This window comes from Vicia villosa, linkage group LG3, assembly GCF_029867415.1.
Source record: "Vicia villosa cultivar HV-30 ecotype Madison, WI linkage group LG3, Vvil1.0, whole genome shotgun sequence".
Lineage (NCBI taxonomy): Eukaryota > Viridiplantae > Streptophyta > Magnoliopsida > Fabales > Fabaceae > Vicia > Vicia villosa.
In genome coordinates this window covers 88,129,653-88,152,146 of record NC_081182.1, presented here as the reverse complement: position 1 = coordinate 88,152,146, position 22,494 = coordinate 88,129,653, and the positions used below count along the sequence as shown (strand labels likewise).

General features: G+C 34.6%; 1 protein-coding gene across 1 annotated transcript; it reads right to left on the bottom strand.

The window, feature by feature from the left end:
- Window positions 1-10,623: 10,623 nt before the first annotated feature.
- LOC131656292 (uncharacterized protein At5g39865-like) lies at window positions 10,624-11,942 on the bottom strand. Its single transcript, XM_058926034.1, has one exon. It carries the CDS (start codon window positions 11,601-11,603, stop codon window positions 10,899-10,901), a length of 705 nt encoding a protein of 234 aa, XP_058782017.1. The 5' UTR covers window positions 11,604-11,942; the 3' UTR covers window positions 10,624-10,898.
- Window positions 11,943-22,494: the final 10,552 nt, after the last annotated feature.

The window sequence follows — 22,494 nt, the reverse complement described above, 5'->3', positions numbered from 1 at the left end:
CGCCCTAGGTTTTTACATTGACTTGTTGATTAATACTCAGAGATGAGGTTTTGAAGATGTTTTCATAAATCATCGTTGTTCATTCCCTTTATCCTTATAGTTATTCTGAGAGATCGAATATCATATTGGTAGAGGTGGTTCTAGATTGATCATTAGACATAATATCAGTTTTGAGGATGAATGAAGATAATAACTTAGATAATGTTCACATGTGGATTAATTGACTATTGCATATGAATAGGTTGATGAACTCTAAAACTCAACATATTCATTCACCATTGTTATTCAATCTTTAAGCTTTTATTCATTTAAATCTTATTTTGTTAATTGCAATTCGAGATCACATAATCAAATCAATACTTTTCATGACTCATTATAATTTAACTATAGAACGGCAGCAATATTACTCAGTCTCTGTGGATACGATATATTAGAAAATATTTACCCAAAAATACTTTCAATACATACACACTTAAAATTTCGGTGACCAACTAAGTTGCCAAACACACAGATATGTTTGGTCAAAATAAAATAAAAATGAAACTAAAAAATAAATTAAAATAAAATAATTTTACCATGGTGATACCTATATGATCGTCAAGGATATGTCTTCCCTAATTTAGACGAGAGAGACTCTGAAACAGTGTAAGTGTCATTGTTGTTTATTCCAAAGATCAGTTACTTGGTTAAAAACATAGATATATCTGATGAAGTTGTTTATGGGTAAGAAATTTTTTGTAAACTTGTAGGAATTTCGGTCAAACGAAACTATGAAAGATGAAGACGAGGTATAAGTCACAAAGTTAGAGGAAGTTTGAAAATTTTATGGATATTTCGGTCAAACGAAAGCATGAAAGGGGAAAACTATGTATCAATCATGAAGTTGGATGAAGATTAATGGAACAGAACCTGTGAAGTATGGATTTCAGATTTCTGATCAACTATGGAAGAGGAAGTTCAAGTTTTTGGAATTAAACATTCAGATTAAATGAAAAAATAAAATCATCTTAAAATAGAAAACTATTATGAGCTGGAACAATAATACTGTTTGAGGAAAAGGACAAATTAGAAATAATCAGGGACAAATGGCAAACGATCCTAACATTGTGGAGCCAAGGAGGGGCAATAGGGTGAATATTCCTAACAAAAAAAATTATGTTTGACAGCATATATATAGCAAGGACAAGGAGTGAGAAAGGCAGGCAGCAAGTGACTCTATCTCTCTTCCTTTAGTGGCATTCCTTGTGAATGAATTCTCTTTCTTTTCTGTTTCAATAAGTCGTATTATTCATTCCAAGAACTATTGAGTAATCATTCTCAAATTCCATAGATTCTTCTTTGTACTAGCCTTTACTGTAATGAAGTGATTCTTGTGGATATATTCTCCTGCATATTTTCTTCCATCTGTTATATCTTTTTTGTTACACAGTAGAACACCTTACATTTGGTGCTTTCATCAACTTACCATGGCGGAAAATACACGAATGAAAGGTTTGGAAGTTGCCATCAATGGCCTCAACAACACGATGCAGAAAATGATGGAAGATGCCAACGCACGACATAACGACTACATTCAACACCGACACAATGATATGGTGCGTTTCAAACGTGTTGAAGCACAACTGGGCTCTTTACAACTCTCTTCAGCCTTGAATGGTAGCGGGAACTCAGACGGAACCCCACGACAGCCGCCATTTCATATACGCAACATGAAGCTTGATTTTCCCAGATTCGACGGTACTGAGGTATTGAACTGGATCTTTAAGGTTGAACAGTTTTTTGATTATTACTCTACACCGGACAATCAACGCCTTACTATTGCAGCGGTGCATCTGGACAAAGATGTCGTACCTTGGTATCAAATGATTACTCGTAAAAACCCCTTCCGATCTTGGGGTGCCTTCACACGTGCTCTGGAATCGGAATATGGCCCTTCTCCATACGAATCTCCACGACCCACCCTTTTCAAATTAACCCAGACCTCCACAATCAGTGAATACTACTCCACCTTCATATCCCTTGCGAATCGCTCTCATGGCCTATCCCCTGATGCAATCTTGGATTGTTTCGTTAGTGGGCTTAAGCCTAAAATCTGTCGTGATGTCATAGCCCAAAACCCTACCCCTTTCTCTCACGCCCTTTCCTTAGCCAAATTATTTGCATAAAAATACAACCCCTTCACAAAATCATACCCATAAACCACAAAGCCCATTTACCATCCTAGCCCATACTCTCTAACCCGACCCACCAACGCCATTTTACCCACTCCACCAACCCGACCCCAAACCCAAACACCACTTCCCAAACCTCATCCCATTCGTAGCATCATCGCCGCTGAGATTCAACTCAGACGTGACAAGGGTCAATGCTTCTATTGTGATGACAAGTTTACACCTAACCATCATTGTCCAAACAAACATTGCCTCCTTCTTCAAGTTGATGATTCTGATTCACCAGAGCAAGAGACAGAGCCGCCAGATGGTGATTCTTTACTTCAGATACTTGAAACAGAGCACCATCTCTCATTTAATGCCCTCAATGGAGTGCAAAGTGCAGGCACACTTTGTTTTCAAGGGCGAATTCAAGGAATACAAGTCCATATTCTCCTTGATAGTGGTAGTTTCAATAACTTTTTCCAACCACGCATAGCTCAGTGTTTGAAATTTCCAATTCAACAAGCTCTGCAATTTCAAGTTCTTGTAGGAAATGGTAGCATACTGACGACTTCGGGATTGATTCAGGACTTACCAGTCACGATACAGGGTCACAATCTTCACCTTCCGGTGTATTTGCTTCCTATTACTAGTGATGATTTGGTCATAGGAGCACCATGGCTTAAGACTCTCGGTCCTCACATTGCGGACTATGATGCGTTATTGATTAAATTCTACCTCAACAACAAATTCATCACTCTTTGAGGAGATCAATTCATGGCACAGGGTCAGTCTCGATTTCATCATATTCGTTGTCTCCATAACACATATTCTTTTGATTTATCATATACTCTGCAATTCCACTCTCTAGCACCATCATCATCAGTAGCTACACTTGATAATTTACCGAAAGATTTAGCTGCCTTGCTCCGCAATTATTGGAAGGTGTTTGAGGAACCTAATCGTTTACCTCCACCAAGGTTACAAGATCATTCCATCCCTCTTACTGATAGTAGTAATCCAGTTAAGGTCAAACCATATCGATATCCACATAGTCATAAAACAGAAATTGAACGAATGGTTTTTGAGATGTTACAACAAGGTATTGTTCAACCTAGTACTACCCCGTTCTCATCCCCGATTTTGCTGGTTGGAAAGAAAGATGGATCCTGGAGATTTTGCACTGATTATCATGCATTAAATGCGATTACAGTCAAAGATAGCTTTCCAATACCGACGGTTGATGAGTTGTTGGACGAACTATTTGGAGGTGCTTATTTTTCTAAATTAGACTTGAGAGCAGGCTACCATCAAATCTTAGTTAATCCGGAGGATCGTCATAAGACTGCTTTTCGCACACATTAAGGGTTGTATGAGTGGCTTGTCATGCCGTTCGGGTTATCCAATGCACCAGCTTCGTTCCAAAGTCTTATGAATTCTGTTTTTCGAGACCAATTATGCAAGTTCCTCTTAGTCTTCTTTAATGACAAACTGGTGTACAACCCCTCTTGGTCTACACACCTTGAACACCTAGAGCTTGTTTTAAGGTTGCTAGAACAACATGAGCTATTTGCCAAGCTTTCCAAATGTTGCTTTGGCCTTACTTCAGTGGATTATCTAGGCCATACCATCTCAAATCAAGGTGTTGAAATGGATAAATCTAAGATTCAAGCTGTCATGGAATGGAAAGTTCCCTCTTCTCTCAAATAGCTTCGAGCGTTCTTAGAATTGTCTGGTTATTATCGACGTTTTATTCACAATTATTCTTCCATGGAATCACCCCTCATCGAGCTAAAAAAAGATGTTTTCCATTGGACTCCAGCAGCTACTGAAGCTTTCGACAAACTCAAACATGCCATCACACAAGCCCTAATTTTGTGGTTACCAGATTTTCGATTGCCTTTTACCCTTGAGACTGATGCTTCCGGTCCGGTATCGGTGCGGTTCTCAGTCAAGCACGTCATCCCATTCCTTACTTTTCAAAAAAGTTGTGCCCTCGAATGCAAAATCAATATGCGTATGTCCGCGAACTCTACGCTATTACAGAAGCTTTGGCAAAATTTTGCCATTATTTGATCGGTCATAAGTTTGTTATCAAGACTGATCAACGCAGCCTCAAATCCCTCACTGATCAGCCGATTCAAACTCCCGAACAACAACATTGGCTTCACAAATTTTTGGGATATGATTTCACCATCGAGTATAAACCTGGAGTGGATAATATTGTAGCTGATAGTCTCTAGCGCTCATTCTATTTAGGCTTATCATTACACACACCTCAGCTTATTTCCATGATTCATTCACCTGTAAAGAAGGATCCTGTGTTGGCAGAGGTTAGAAACCAATGCTTGTTGGGTATATGTTCTACGTCTCACTATCAAGTCAAGCATGATATGTTATTCTCGAAGAATCGATTGGTTATTCCTCAACAGCCTGAATTGATCAAACTCATTCTCACTGAGTTTCATTCTTCAACCTTGGGAGGACATGTTGGAGTTACACACACTAAAGCTTGCATCACGACTCAATTTTCTGGGCCACTATGACCAAGGATATCAAGGAGTTTGTCTCACAGTGTTTAGTTTGTCAACAAGCCAAACACTTGACAACCTTACCTGCTGAATTACTCCAACCTCTGCCTATTCCACAACAAATTTGGGAAGACTTGTTGATGGATTTCATTATGGGACTGCTGCCATCCAATTCTTACACTGTTATTCTAGTGGTTGTAGATCGTTTATCCAAATATAGCCACTTCATTCCTCTCAAGGCTGACTATAACAGTTACAAAGTAGCAAAAGTTTTTCTTCACACAATTGTTAAACTTCATGGGTTTCCTAAGACAATTGTATCAGACCGAGATCTTGTGTTCACAAGCCAATTTTGGCAACAATTATTCAAACTAAGTGGCACAACATTGGCTATGAGCACGACATACCACCCTCAAACCGATGGCCAATCTGAAGCTGTAAACAAATGTTTAGAACTTTATCTTTGTTGCTTCACTAGCCATTCTCCTCGTGCTTGGTCCAAATTACTGCCTTGGGCAGAGTTCTCATACAATACTTCCTTCCACACAAGTATTGGCATGACACCATTCAAAGTGGTTTATGGACGAGATCCCCCGGGCCTTATTCGCTATGAAGTTAACAATGGTGATCCACCGTTGTTACAACAGCTGTTGACGGAGCGAGATGATACCTTAGTTGCTCTGAAGGCTAATTTAATGCGAGCTCAACAAATTATGAAGAAATTTGCTGATAATAAACGAAGATTTGTTGAATTTAAGGTGGGTGACATGGTGCTACTCAAGTTGCAACCTTACCGTCAACACTCGATAGCTCTTAGGCGCAACCAGAAACTCAGTGTGTGTTACTTTGGCCCATATCCTATCATGGAACGCATTGGCCAAGTTGCTTACAGGCTGATGCTTCCCACTACGGCGAAAATCCACCCAGTTTTCCATGTGTCTGCATTAAATTTATGCAAAGGTGACCACCCTACACAATTGTTACCCCTTCCTTTGACTACTACTGAACAAGGACCATTGATTTTGCCTCAAGTTATTGTTAATCGTTGCACTGTCATTCAAAATGGCCAACCAATTCAGCAGGTTCAAGTCCAGTCGGATACTTTGCCAACACAAGTCACTTGTGAAAACTGGAATGAATTCAAGGTTCTGTATCCTAACCTTGAGGACAAGGTCCTTGTCAATGAGGGGAGTAATGTTATGAGCTGGCACAATAATACTGTTGGAGGAAAAGGACAAATTAGAAACAATCAGGGACAGATGGCAAACGATCCTAACATTGTGGAACCAAGGAGGGCAATAGGGTGAAAATCCCTAACATAAAATATTATGTTTGACAACATATATATAGCAAGGACGATGAGTGAGAAAGGAAGGCAGCAAGTGACTCTATCTCTCTTCCTCTAGTGGCATTCCTTGTGAATGAATTCTCTTTCTTTTCTGTTGCAATAAGTTGTATTGTTCATTCCAAGAACTATTGAGTAATCATTCTCAAATTCCATAGATTCTTCGTTGTACTAGTCTTTACTATAATGAAGTGATTCTTGTGGATATATTCTCCTGCATATTTTCTTCCATCTGTTATACCTTTTCTGTTTTTTAGCAGGAATATTAGTCGACCTGCCCAAGAAGACTTGGCGAGTATTATGGGGGTGAGACATGTCATGGGAACTGGTACCTATCTGGGACTGCCGTCACTAATAGGGCGTAGTAAGAAAGCTACCTTTGGATATGTGAAGGATAGAGTTTGGAAGAAGATTAATTCTTGGAGGAGTAGGCCAATATCTAAAGCAGGTAAGGAGGTGATGATAAAATCAGTGCTTCAATCCATCCCTTCTTATATCATGGGTCTGTTTCTTATCCCCGATGGAATTGTGAATGATATCGAGAAGATGCTTAATTCTTTCTGGTGGGGAGGTGGTAGTAATATGAATGGTATTCGGTGGTTGGCATGGGATAAGCTTACAGGTTCTAAGAACGAAGGAGGGCTCGGTTTCCGGGATCTTAAGGCCTTCAATATGGCTATGGTGGCAAAGAGGGGTTGGCATCTTTTAACTACACCTCAATCGTTAGTCTCCCGAATATTTAAGGCAAGGTACTTCCCTCGCACTTCTTTCTTTGATGCTAATCTGGGTAATAATCCAAGTTTTGTTTGGTGTAGTATTTGGCAAGCTCGGAAAATCTTATGTATTGGGTGCAGGTGGAGTATTGGTAATGGTATGAACATTCCGGTGATGGGTTCACCTTGGATTCGGGGGAGAAGAGAAGGGCGGATTTATGGTCCTCAAACACAAGGTGCGTATGATATGACTGTTAGTGATCTCTTGTCACCGCAAGGGAAATTCTGGAATGCACTAATAATAAGAGAGGTGTTTGATCATGTAGCTGCATATGACATTCTTCAAGTACCTTTATTTGAGGATGTTACTGAAGATAAGTGGAATTGGAAAGCGGAACAAAATGGATGTTATAGTGTCCGGTCGGGGTATCGATTGTGGAGAAAGGAGTATTTGAGATCGGAGTTAGGTAGGGTAGAAGGTGAGTGGTGCAGTCTTTGGCGTATCAAGGCACCTCCTAAATCTAAACATTTGCTTTGGAGGATTTGTCGTGATTGTCTTCCGACTAGAGTAAGGTTGCGACAACACTATGTCTCTTGTTCAACTAATTGCCCGTTTTGTGAGCATTCTTTGGAGGATTCGTGGCATGTGTTCTTTGGTTGCAATGTTACTATTCGGTGCTGGCAAGTTACAGGTTTGTCCCATATTATTGATCATCGTCTACAAACTTTTCATGATGTGAAATCTTTAGTTTTTGATATTTGTAGTAAGGAGGATAGTTTGATTGCGGGAAGAGTTGCGGTTATGATTGATATTATGTGGAGAAATCGGAACAACGTGATTTGGAATAATGAAAGTGAAGATTATTCTAAACTGGGTTTAAATGGTTTTTGTAGTTGGAATGAGTGGTTTATGGCACAACGTCAGGGTACTAGTGAAGATAATAGTCAAACAAATACGAGGTGGAATCCGCCGGTGGAGGGTAGTCTCAAATGTAATGTGGATGCGGGTTTTAATATCAGCAGGGGTACCACTAATAGGGGTTGGTGCATGAGAGATCATTCGGGGAGTTTTCTGTTTGCAGGTGCAGCCTGGGACTTTGGCAAATATCCGATTCTCGAAGCGGAGGCTTTGGCTCTTAAAGAGGCTATTCAACATGCCATCGAGATGCAGCTGCAGAATGTCACTTTTGAAAGTGATTCTCAAAGAACGGTTCAAGCTATCTATAGTACCAACATTGGTATCTCGGAATTTAGTTGTATAATTTCTTCTATTCATAAGTTGCTGTTTAATTTCCCTAACTTTGAGGTGAAGTTTGTTAAGCGTCAAGCAAATGCGGTTGCTCATGCTATAGCAAAGGCGGCCGATTCTTGGACTAGGCGTAGTTTATTCCATATAGTACCTCCTTGTATTGAATATTTTCTTATTAATGATATGAACTAAGTTTCTTATTGTCAAAAAAAAATAAAGAAGCATTTAATTTAATACAAAACGCCTGAATTCCAAATCAATAGAAGAAGTATGACTAATATTACTACATAATTTTTCGTTCAACATTTATTGTATTAATTTTAATTAAAATTTAATAACATTTTGTAATAAAACAAAAATAATTTTATGTAAAACAATTGTAGTAAAATAAATTCAATGAAAGTAATGGAACAAGAGAAAATGAATACATATCTTAGAAAGTATACTTTCGTATTTTAGATTTTTTTTTTGTTGATAAAATAAAAATATGACTCACTTACACGTGAATTTGTTGTATATAAATTATATATAAGATGCGTTAAAAAATATATTTTCAAATTTTATAAGTATTTTTTTTTTAATTAAGAAATTGTATAGTATGATCATATTTGATTGTTGTATATAAATTATATATAAGATGCGTTCAAAAATATATTTTCAAATTTTATAAGTATTTTTTTTATTTTTTATTAAGAAATTGTATAGTATGATCATATTTGATGACAAGATAGATATGTTTTTTTTATAGAAAAGAGCTTAAATAACATATTGCAAATTGAGTAGAATTTACAATGAATGTATTAATCCAATAAACTTTCATTCAATGTTTTAAAAATAAGATTTAATCGATCAGTTGATCAGATTTAACTTTGAACCGTAGTCTAATTCAGTTCGATTTAGACCAACAAATTACTAGGTCTATAAAATTGGGATAAAACTGCTTCAACTGCAAAAAAATCGAAATAACCACAAATCGAGACCAATTTCGCTGAACCAGACAGTTCAAAAAATTAAAGTTAATTTTTATTATGTTTTACTTCCCTTATTTTCTTTATTTAAACATGGCCACGAACAATTACCCACGAAAATAAACAGGTATGGCCGCAGGTACGGGTACCTTAGTACTCACCCTGTCTCATACCCGCACAATATACATTTATATATTTTGTATTTTTATTATATATACATGTATTATTATCAATTAATAAAGTACATCATTAAACTTATACGCATTTTAATAAAAAAAGTTTGTTTATTTCTTAACTCAACAATAACATTCTTGAATTTTTTAAAATGTTGTTAAAAACTTAAAATAACATGATAGATTACAATTGATCGATAATTTTTATTAGAAATACGGATAAACGGGTATAAGTATGGATACTTAGGTACTCATAGATTATAGATACAAGTACAAATGTTGATGTCCACAGAGGTATGGGATGGGCACAGGGACAAGAATTTTTTCAAAATGTAGGTATGGAGACGGATAGTATAGTACCCTACCGAAACTCTGTCCATTGTCATTCCTAATTACCGGTTCATTCTCCGGTCCGGTTTTGAAAACATTGTTGTCATTACTTTCAAAGAGAATAAATCATTTATCAGACAAGAAAGAAAGAAACCAGAAAAACTTCCAAAAGAGATATTTTAGATTATCCAAAGACTACAAGAAGGAAGAAGGAAAGCACTGACAACAAGAAGTGGAACATCTATAAGGAGTGCAAAGAAAGAGTCTGAATACTTGAAATTAAGATGTTCAAAATTTGAAAAAGAGAAACCTACAATAAGTGCATTCAAAGGAAGAAAGAAGAGTTGCATGTAAACTTGATTACTAAACCTATTTACAAGTTCTTATAAGAGTTAAACTATAACAACTCATTTAATACAAGTTCTTAGTATTAACTACACTATGACCAATCATATGACCAAAATTTAAGTTTTATATATAAAAATCCCAATATTTCTTGAGCCACTGATTGCGGTTCTAAGAAGAAGGCCCCAAGAATCCAATGCCTTATGTATATGAAGATCTTTGCGAGTGATACTACCTGTCCGTGTTAGATTCGTTTAGAGAAAAAAAAATGCTTTGTAACATTTATTTTCTTCATTCTATAAGCAATTTGAAGAACAAAAGTGTAAAGGAAAATAGATTAGAGATAAACAGTGGTCAATAATTTTATGAGGAATATACACAATTAATATTTATTTAATTATTTCATGCACGAAAGATTGCAGTTAATGTTGCATTGCCATTAAGGGTGCATTTAGTTAGTTACATTACTTGAATACAAGTAAAATCCATTGGCAATGAATGAATCAAAGAATTACTCTATTAAATACAATGGTAAGTTTGGTAACTCTCTAATTCATTTCATTACCCTAACTTTATATACATTGTTTATAATAAATATGGATCGCTAATAATATAAGAAGGGAAAAAATAAACCCTAATTTTCGACCATCAAATCACTCTTCATTTACACATATAGTCGTATCTGACCGTCCAATTTTAATCAGACGGTTTTAATTTTAAACTAGTAATTATGAGAAAATCAAATCTATTTGTTATAAATTATGCGATCAAGATCAGACGGTTAGTAACAACTTGACAGCGTGAATGCTTATAATATCAACAACAACAAAAAAGTGTCATCAAGTAAAAAGACTAAAGTAGTTAACAATACCAATATAGAGGCAGAAAACTCCTATTGCATGCATCTATCTCTACCTTATGGGCCTTCACATTTTCCTACATACCAACAAATTACAAAGCACAATACAACCCAACAAAAGTATATCAATATTTTCATTTCACTGCCCTACAATTTTGTCCTTTTTATTTTAATTATTGTTCAGGTCCTACAAATTAACATCATGAAAATAAAAAAAAGTAGGTGCACGTGGTCAACAAGAACAAGAGGTGCACCTGATTAGACCACTCTCATTACAAGCCGTACAAGTCTTGAACCCACCTTTCTCCGCGTACACCTTGCGCGCACCAGAACATTCCCCACAAAGCAAAAACCTATGATCACCGCACACGTGGCAAGCGTGGAGATACGAATCAGCTACGGGCAATCCTTCCAGAAGCTTCTTGAGCTCGCCATTCTCGTGCAGCCATCTCACTTCCTCGGCCCCACCAATGTATCGCTCGTTGATAAATACACGTGGCAGTGATAACCCGGGTTTGCGACCCGTGACCCGACGGAGCTCCGAGAGGAAACCCGAGTCCATTGAAACGTCACGCTCGTCTAATGCGATTTTGAAACCGCGCAGGATGGAACGCACTGATTTGCAATCCTCGTATGTTGTTCGGACCACGCGCAGGCTGGTGAAGTAGATTACCACGCGCTGCTGTGAAATGGGGGTTAAAGCAGGAGGATTCGGTTGCGCGGCGCGTGGGTCTTCGTGTGGGAGTGGGGATGGGATATAGGTGAGTTTGGGTTGAGTTGACCAGGCTCGGAGGAGCTTGTTAGCGAGTGTGACTCGGTGGAATATAGAGGGTTTAGGTTTTGTGGTGATGGGTTCTTCTTTGAGAAGGGTTTGAATGTCTTTGAAGGAGGAACATGAGAAGGAAGAGGAAGTTGATTTGTTCCATGGTGGCCACATTGAAGGTGGGAATTAGGGTTGAACAAAGTTTGTATTTTTTTTGGGGAGATTTAGAATTTTGAGGAAATGTGAGAAATTTTAGAGGAAAAGTGTGGGTTTGGTTTTGGGTTTTGTTTTGTTTATTTGGGATAAAGGGTGGAAAATGGTTGTTTAAAGTTTGAATTTTGGTGATAGGGGAATGAGATCCATAAATGAGTAATTTTGAATTTTTTGTTTGATAGTGTGTGTGAGTGAGAGTGGTGAAGAGAAAAAAGGGTGAGGGAGGGAAAGATGAAAATATGTGGAAATGGGTTGAAATTTTTGAGAGAGAGAGAGAAAGTAATTGTGAGGGTGGTTAAGGTGGTTGAGGGGTTGGTTTATCTTGCTATTATTAGGGTTTAGGAGGGTGAAATGATGAACGAGAAGAAACTACATTAGGAATTTTTAATTATTTTCTTTAATTAGGAATTTTTAATTATTTTCTTTATTTAGCAATTTTTAATTTAATATATTTACATTAATAGTAAGGTGACTATACTAGTAATAGTTAATAAGAATCGTTTGATAAAATAATATTCTTCCATTTTTATATATAAATTTTCTTAATATATAATTTTTCTTATTATGCAACTCAAATTCATCTGTTAAGAGAGTTCATGAATTACACTCTATCAGGAGACATACCATTCAAATTATTTATTATTTTAAAATTTTACTGAAACAGTCATTACTTTATCTATCGCTCTAATATTTTATTTAAAATATAGAGATTAATTATTTGAAATTAAAAAAGGAACTTGTATTCATTTATTTATTTATTTATTGTGTTACACTATGGTGTATTCATTATTTTTCGATGTTATTATTTTTTCTCTATCCTTCGTCTCACAAAACAACAACAACAATTAAATTTTACTCCTTTTTAATGTGTATCTAGAATTCTATCTAGAATAAATTTGTTATATATAGTCGGTCTTAAACTTAGATAAAGGAAGAGGATTGTGTTAAGCACTCGACAGACAACATAAAATTTTATTGAATTTCTATGATATGGATTAACTATAAAATAATATAAATGTTAGGTCGTTGTCTGGAAACAACGCGTTGTATGGCTCGAGTACATTGTCAAAAGAGCATGGGTCGATGCATCGCCACCCAGAAGTAGTGAAAAATAAGTAAGGGTTCCCATATTTTCGTGAACGGATGTGGGTAAAGAAGTTAGTTCATCAGAGGAGAATTCGCTTTGGATCATGGAATATAGACACGGTCATTGGAAAATCTATGAAAATAGTGGACGTTATGGTTAGGAGAAAGATCAATTTTATGTGCCTATAAGAAACTAAGTGGACAGGTGAAAAAGCGAAAGAATTAGACAACTCAAGATTTAAGCTTTGGTACACCGGAAAAATTAGATCAAGAAATGGGATCAGGATTATTGTGGATAAGGAGAGGAAGAAGGATAATGTGGACGTGAAAAGCGTAGGAGAACAAATTATAGCCTTGAAATTTGTAGTGGAACAAGACACCTTTAATATTATTAGTGCGTACGCATCTCATGTTGGGTTAGCATAGCACCTTAAGGTAAAATTTTGGGAGGATTTCGGTTTACTTCAGGATATACACCAAGGAGAGTATCTTTTCTTAGGATAGGGTCTCAATGGACTTGTAGGTAGCGACGCAAGAGGTTTTGAGAGTGTGCATGGGGTTTTTCCTATGAGAGGTGAATGTAAAGGGTGATTCTATCTTGGAGTTTTCTTCGGCTTTGGATATTACTATAGCAAGTACATAGTTTAGGAAAAGAGATGAACATCTTATCATATATAAAAGTGTGGTGACATGTTGTCAAATAGATTTTTTATTAGGGAAGTTTGATATAAAGATTTTTTGGACTATAAAGTTATTCCGGGAGAGAGCTTGACTACCTAACACATATTTTTGTTTATGGATGTAAGAATTAAAGGTAGAGCAAAGAGAAAAATAAGGAATTTTCCAACCAAGATATTCGAGGGAGGGTTTGGACAACCACAAGGAAGTGCAAATGATATGTGGAACAAGATGGTCTAAGAGACTAGAAAAGTGGCTAAAGAGACATTGGGTGAATCAAGAGGTTTTGGACCTAGGGATAAAGAATCATGGTGGTGGAATGAAAGTGTCCATAGTAAAGTTAAAGTAAAAAAGGAATACTTTAAAGATTGGTCTGTAAAAATTATGAAATTTGAGAAAAGTACAAAAAAGTTAAGAATGGGACCAAGAAGGCAGTGAGTGAAGCAAGAACCAAAGCTTTTGACAGGTTATACCAGCCTCTAGGAACCAATGAGGGAGAAAAATATAAATATATATAGGCTTGCTAAGGAAAGAGAAAGAAAGACTAGAGATTTGGATCAAGTGAAGTGTGTTAAGGATGAAGAAGGAAAATTCTTAGTTCATGAAAAAGATATAAAGGATATGTGGAAAACTTATTCCTGACTTATTTAATGAAGGATATGATATCTAACCGGACTCTAGCACACTCGACATTAGAGAAGAGGATCGAAACTATAATTACTATTGTCGAAATCAAAAACATGAGGTAAAGGAAGCACTTAAAATAATGAGTAGTAGTAAGACGGTTGGGCCAAACAACATTTCTATTGAAGTGTGGAAAATTATTAGAGATAGATGTATTGAGTGGCTCACCAAAGTCTTTAATAAAATTATAAAGTCAAATCACATGTTGAGTGAATGGAGAAGAAGAATTTTAGTTCCAATCTATAAGAACAATTGGGATATACAAAATTGTGCAAATTATAGGGGGATTAGGTTTATGAGTCATACCATGAAGTTATGGGAAAGAGTGACTGAACAAAGATTAAGAAAAGAGACTCAAGTCATCAAGAATCAATTTGGTTTTATGACTGAAAGGTCGACCATGGAAGCAATTTATCTATTATTGTGTGTGATGGAGCAGTATTGGATGGACCAACAAGACTTGCACTTAACTTTTATTGACTTGGAGAAGGCGTATGATAGAGTACCTAGAGAGACTTTGTGGAAATCCCTAAAGAAGAAAGGGGTTAGAATTGCATATATTCAATTTATTCTAGATATGTATAAAGGGGTATCGACTAGTGTTCAGGCTCAGGGTGGTGAGACAGACGATTTTCTCATTACAATTAGTTTGCATCAAGGGTTAACCCCTAAGCCTCTATATTCTTACCTTAATTTTGGATGTACTCAAACGGAACACATCCATGAGCTAGCACTGAGATGCATTCTTTTTACAAATTATATAGTCCTCCTTGGAGATTCGAACGAGGAATCAAATGATAGGTTGAAAACTTGGAGACGAGCTTTAGAAACACATAATTTTCACCTAAGAAGAAGTAAGATGGATTATATGGAATGTAAGCTCAACAAAAGAAGAAGCATTTCTAACCTGGAGATGAAATTTGAAGACCATATTATCCCTCAAGTTACATGGTTTAATTATCTTGAGTCTGTAATACAAAATGATGGAGAAATTGAAGGAGATGTAAACCATCAAATTCAAGTTGAATTGTTGAAAATGAGAAAGGCATCAGGTTATTTATGTAATGCAAAGGTAACGCTAAAGCTGAATGAAAAGTTTTATCCAATTGCAGTAAGTCCTATGATTTTATACAAGATAGAATGTTGGGAGGTTAAGAATCAACACAAGAATAAAGTAAGTATAGCATAAATGAGAATGTTGTGGTGGAAGTGTGGTAAGACTCGACAGGATAAAATTAGAAATGAAATTGTTAGAGAGAGTGTCGGGGTAGCTCCTATAGAAGAGAATATGGTGGAAAATAGTCTTAGGTGGTTTGGGCATGTAGAAAGAAGACCTGCAGATTATGTAATGAGAAGAGTAAACTAGATGGAGAAAAGAGAAACAACTCTTGGAAGAGGAAGACCTATAAAGATTATAAGAGAAGTTATTAAGAAAGATCTTGAGATTAATGATTTGGATATAAGCATGGTCCTTGATAGAACATTATGGCGAGAGTTGATCCATGTAGACGATCCCACCTAGTGGGATAAGGCTTAGTTATTATTGTATAATGTTCTATCTAAAATTATACTTTTATTCAAATCGTCAATCTAAAAATCTTTTTTAATAGTTTTTTATTGTTTTTCTAGGTCTTCATCTATATCTAGTTGTTTGATTTTGCTTCATCTGGTATATTCTTCTTACCATATAATTTACAAGTCTTCTATCTACATATGCAAATCACCTAAGTCTATTTTTCATATCTTTCTACTATAGGTGTTACCCCCAACACTCTATAATATTGTCATTTTTAATCCTATCATGACTAATTTTACCACACAGTCAATGTAACATCCTTATCTATGCAACATTTACTTTATTCTCATATTGATTCTCAACCACCCAACATTATGTCTCATTCAACTTTGCAGGTCTTACTGCAGTTCATAATTCCTTCAGCTTGAGTTGTACCTTTGTGTCACATAAAATTTGTGAAGCCCTCGTCCATTTGAGCAACTCAATTTGAGTTATATGGTTTACATCTCCTTATCTTTCTCCATTGTTTTGTATTATGTGTAACAAAGATATTTAAAGCGCGGGACTTATGGGATGATATAGTATCCAACTTTCACTCTATATTAGAAACACTTTTCCTTTTACTCAACTTACATTTTATATATTTTGTCTTACTTTTGCTTTGGCGAAAGTCATATATTTTTTAAGCTCGTATCCAAGTCTTCAACCTCTCATTTAAATCATATTTTAAATCTCCAAGTATGACTATATCATCTGCAAAAACTTCAAAAAGCATACATTTTTATGCTAGCTCTTGGATGTCTTCCGTGAGTACATCCAATATTAGTGTAAAAAGGCATGTTTTAGAGTTGAAGCTTAATGCAAACTTATTGTAATATGAAAATTGTCTGCTTCTCCACCTTATGTTTGAATGGTACCTCTTCATACATATCTTGCATAGCTTGAATATATATAATTCTAACTCATTTCTTCTCTACTATTTTTCACAAAATATCTTGAGTCACACTATCATATGCCTTCTTCAAGTCAATAAAAATTAAGTGTAAAACTAATTGCTCCATTTGACATAGTAGAATGATTGCTTCCATGGTCGACCTTCCAGGGATGAAACCAAATAGATTCTTATTAACTTGAGTATATTTTCTTAATCTTCGTTCAATCATTCTTAATCCCCTATAATTCGCACAACTTTGTATATTCCCATTGCTTTCCTAGATTAGAACTAAAGTGCTTCTTCTCCATTTATCTGACATTTGCTTTGACCTTATAATTCCGTTAAATTGTTTGGTGAGCCACTCAGTGCCTCTATATCTAAGAAATCTACATACTTTAATGGGTATCTTGTTTGGTCCAACTGTTGGGGAGAATATGGACACAAAAGGCATAAAAGGGGGGGTGTGAATAGACTTATCCCCAGAAAGATAATTTCAAAAATATATTTGGTCCTATAAAACAAAATCAAAGATTTTAAAATATGCAGAAGCAAAATACAACACGAAGAGAGCTTTGAAGTTTTTCAATGAGTTAATCCAATAAGAATACTACAAGATATCAATAAAGGCATGATTCTTTCTAATGCAAATAAATTATAAGATAACTAAAGTTGTTTTAAACAAAACGGTTTAAAAACTTTACATAGAAATTCATTCAAAACATAATTGGATTGATGATGATCCAATAGGTTTGATGCATCACAGACCTAAGCTTACACATTTAAATTGCTACAAGTAAAATATAATCTAAATGCCATAAAAATGATGCTATGTTGTAATAGGCATAGTAATAAATGCAGAAAATTAAAGGATATAAGAGAAGAAAGAAAAGGTACACACGGATATATATATATATATATATATATATATATATATATATATATATATATATATATATATATATATATATATATATATATATATATATATATATATATATATGTTGTGAATTCAATGCCACGAACAAAGTATAAAATAAGGGATGAATAAAGGACAAGGAAGAAGAGGAACACAAGATTGGTTATAACTACTATTCTTTTACTTTCTCTTAAAACAAGATTACAAGTTTACAAGAATAAAAAATAACCTCTCTCACCCCAAATTAGGATTTGCAGCTTAGCAATGATGAGAGACTAGTATGCTATTTATAATAAAACCTAACATACTAACTAATGGGCTTTTTCCACAAGGCCCATTGCACAAGTCAACTTAATAAACAAGCTAACTTAACAAATTAGGGTTTAAATACTAAAACCTAATTTAACATGCTAACAACCCTAGCATCTTCGACACAAGCATGTGAACAACCTTCGACTCATGCTTAATCCTGTCGAACCAAGAAGCTACTCTTCGACCATACTAGAGTTCGATCCAATATCTCACAATATATATATATATATATAGTGGTTCGACATTCTTTCTCGCATTGCCTACTCCACTCTTTAATGGTGTTAAAATCATCGGGAAATAATCATGATCTTCCACTATTTCATAAGTTTGATACAAGCTTTTTGATTATAATGAAATATCACCCAATAATTTCCTCTATTGATGCAGATACTCAAACTGCTAACAAAAACAAGATCCTCAATGATCTTGATCTAATAAGCTTGTTATCCACAATAAACTTCTCCAAGTCTTCGTGTCTGAAGATCCACCTTGATCCCACTAATTTCTTTTCTGAGCAATAGCCATTCACTAAGTGTTTAATTGGATAACTCATAACTTTGTCTACAAACAGTATTTACACAACTTCATCAAAGTTGGACAACTCTTAACTGTCTTACTAACAATTCGTACTCGACTTCGTCAAAGTATTCCATGGAGTATAGTGAAACGCTTCTCTTGATAGATAACACAACATCCAACCCACATTCAGTAAATGATTCATGCACCTATTATGAACAAAAAACTTCACACAAACATTAGATACCTTAATGTACCGCTAGTCTCCCTCAAACACTCAATCTTTAGAGGTGAAGGTCCACAACATTGGGTAGGGACTAAGGTTGAAGATGATGAACAATGCCAAAAAAAATCTCTCTTTCTCTTTCTCTTTCTCTCTCTCTCTCTCTCTCTCTCTCTCTCTCTCTCTCTCTCTCGCACACATACACACAGAGACACACACATTCTCTAATTCACAAGATATCAACAAGGAATTATATGTTGGTGAATGAAGAGCACACAAAAAGGTTCTCTCAAGTTTGTGGATAGAATGGGTCTTGAATCTTGATGGTTATTATGAGCTTGACCGAAGATGAATTATTACAAGATTGATCAACTCACTTTCTCTGGTTTCTCTCAAACAACAAATTGCACACAACAAAGTGTAACAAAAATGAGATGTAATTTTTGCATGAATTTACATTCAGGAAGTTGTTCTTTAAACAAGAGAAAGATACAAAAGTGCTAATAATAGACACACTAGAGAAGAAAATACAAATTGACATTTTTTTGTCTAATGGTTTCATCTTTATTCCATTATGAAAAAGTTCATAATGAGAGATTCATTTTTCTTGGATCAAAGAAACAATTATTTAAATATAAGGTGGGAATTTGGATGTTTGAAGCTATGATTCAAATCACTATTCAAACTCATGACTTAAGTTAAGTGCAAACCTTGATTTGAGTCATAATGTCTTGTGATTTGAGTTAAGTTAACCCTCTATTTCGAATCAAATTGGCTAGAGCATATTTCTAGCTTTCATGAAAATCTATGATTCGAGTCAAGTTAATCTTGTGATTCAAATCAAATCACACAAAACCAAAATCCAATTTTCACAAATTTCTTGATTCTAGTAGCATAATGTACATAATTCGAATCAAACAACTTAACACCTTGATACAAGTGTTCTAACTTGTGATTCAAGTAACACTTGATGAAAAGACAAAAACCAAATTGTTAGCCTAAAAAAGAACACACAATATCATGGACCAACATTCTAATTTATTGAATTGAGGGATTAAGGGTACAACATGACATAGCCGAAGCAAACAGAATACAATTTAAACACACGAACAATCAAATAACATATACATGAAAATTGGAAAAAACATCAAAACTAAAAGATGATACCAGAAGATATCATGACTGCAATTTATCCAACCGCCTTACTGTTACTCATCATTTTCAAAACTTCATTTACCTCTGGTTTTTGAATCCGATGGTAGTAATTATAGTTTGATCCTCTTCTCTATCGTCAACTATGTTAGATTTAGGTGAGATATCATATCCTTCATCAAATAAATTGTAAAAATACTTCTTCCACTTATTCTTAATATCCATTTCCTGAACCATAATTTTGTCTTCTTCATCTTTAACACACTTCAGTTGATATAAATCTCTTCACTACTACAAATAACGCTTTTTATGACGAAACGTTTACCTTAGCCAGAAAAAATCGAGGTATTAATGCCAAGGCGCACCATGTTTTATTTTTAAAAAAATAAAAACAAAATATTCCCTCAATTTTTATAAAATCGAGGGACAAACAAATTAGGACACGCTTCGAATTCCAGCTAATGCAGTTTAGGCTTTTATTTGTTTATAAGTGAATACCAAATGATTTATTCCTTTAGTTTCCATAAAAACCGAGGGATAACATAATCGGATTTTACTATATATAAAAGCACTTGTTAAACAGATTGCACCCTAATCCTAACTTATATGTTATCGTCCAAACTAGTACGCATCATTCTTTAAGATGGATTGTAAGAAAGAAAAAATCTTTAATGTTCTTCTATCCTTGAAGAAGATATTTTTTTAATTTAGGATTTAGGGTTTGGGGTTTAGGATTTTGGAACTTAAAAATCTTGGAAAAGTTCTCAATGATAGATTGCAAGTGCAGAAAGTCATTCTTGCTTCAAGTTAAATAAAGAAGGAAAATCAACCTTTGAATAGCTTATTAAAAGTTGGGTTAAGTATATTTTTTATTCCAATAAATATATCAAATTTTATTTTTAGTCCCTATTAAAAAAATTACATATTTTAGTCTCTATAAAATTTTTATGCATGCAGTTTTAGTTCTTACTATTTTTTAAAATTTTGAAAAGTGTTTAATTACCCTTAAAATTTTAAATTTTTGAATAATTTTTTTCATACGTGTTTAGAATATTATAAAATATTTCTTTACCAAATTATAGAATTTTTTATAATGAGAAGAATTAAAGATAAATTTTTTAAATTTCAAAAGATAATGATAAAACTAATGCAAATCTCGACTTAGAAATCAAATTTTGAGTTTCTTTTTTTTTCGAGTAACTTTTTATAACGTTTTAAACATGTCTGTAAAATAATCATTCAAAAATACACATTGGTTTAACAGTAGGGACTAAAACTACATGCATCATAATTTTATGGGGACCAAAATATGTCATTTTTTTAATAGGGACTAAAAATGAAATTTGAAATATTTATAGGGACGAAAAACATACTTAACCCTTACAAGTTTTATGCAGTCAAACTATGAACGTCAAAAGAATGCACACAAAAGATATGCACATTCTTTTCCTACAAGATATGGATTAGAGTGAAATGTATTGTTCTCCAAGAATACTAGCTACTATGATAATGTTGCATTTGTTGTGATAATGTAATTTAATATTCTGTGTAAATAATGTAATGCTAAAAAAAAAAACTTTTGTACCTTTTACTTGGTTTTTGTCAAAAATAGAGGGAGTAATTTTGGCGTGATAATTGAAAATATTGATCACTGTCCTTAAACAAATTTGTGTTGTCCATTTTACGAGTATCAATACTCAAGACACTTCTATTAGTGATCCGCGTGAAACCTAAGCGACATCCAATATAAAAGCATGATGAATATTAACATTTCTAACCTAAATGAAATATGAAGCACTTGAAACCTAAAGACGTTTGGAAAAGTTCTTTATGATAGATTACAAGAGCAGAAAATCATCTTGGTTAAAGGTTTGAATATTGATTTTAATTATCTTACCCTTTTTTTCATCAAAACAAATGCATGTAAGATCCGTAGAGAATAATCTTGCACCTAACATTTGATCTTCCCCAAGATTCAATAATTCGAAGATCTAAAATCTAGATTTTCAGGTAGTTTGATTTTTATCTAGATCCCTAGGGAGTTCGATTTTTATTTTAATATTCCATGCAAACAATGTAATATTCTAGGTAAACAATGTAGCAATTTTTGAAAAAAAAAATAAATAATCTTACCCCTCGGTTGTCTAAATAAATCGAGATATTAGATACGCTAGTTTTGAAAATAATAAAGTGATGTTGCTGGGGTTCGAACCCATGTGCATATAACTTTATCCCTTAGTTTTTAAATCACGAGGTGTTATGTGGAAAATTTTCATGACGCCCTTCGTTACCTCGCTTCTTTAGGCCTAGGTTAAACTCAGTTCGCGTTCGAGGTGTTATGCATTTTTTGTAGTAGTGTTTGTCTTTCTTTCTCTTCCCTTAGGAAGCATGTATACAGTTTTTCTCTCTATTTTGTTCCTAAAAATTGGTATAATTCATCAAAAAATTGGGTTCTTTCTTCTCTCACCGCCTTCTTGATATCGTTCTTAGCTTTCTTATACCCAAGTTTCGACTTTTTTGCACCTAAACCAATCTTGAAAACAATCTTTTTTATTATAACTTTAATCTGAACACTTTCATTCCACCACCACAATTCTTTACCCCTTGACCCAAAACCTTTTGATTCTCCCATCGTCTCTTTACCTACTTTTCTAATCTCTTAGGTCATTTTATTCCACATATCATTTGCATTTCTTAGTGGTTCTCTAAACCCCTAATCAAAGATCTTGTGTGGGAAATTTCCTTATTTTTCACCCTTTAAATGCCACCATTTTATATTAGGTGCTCTCAATTCTTACATTCATAACAAATACTCTATGTTAGATAGTTAAGCTT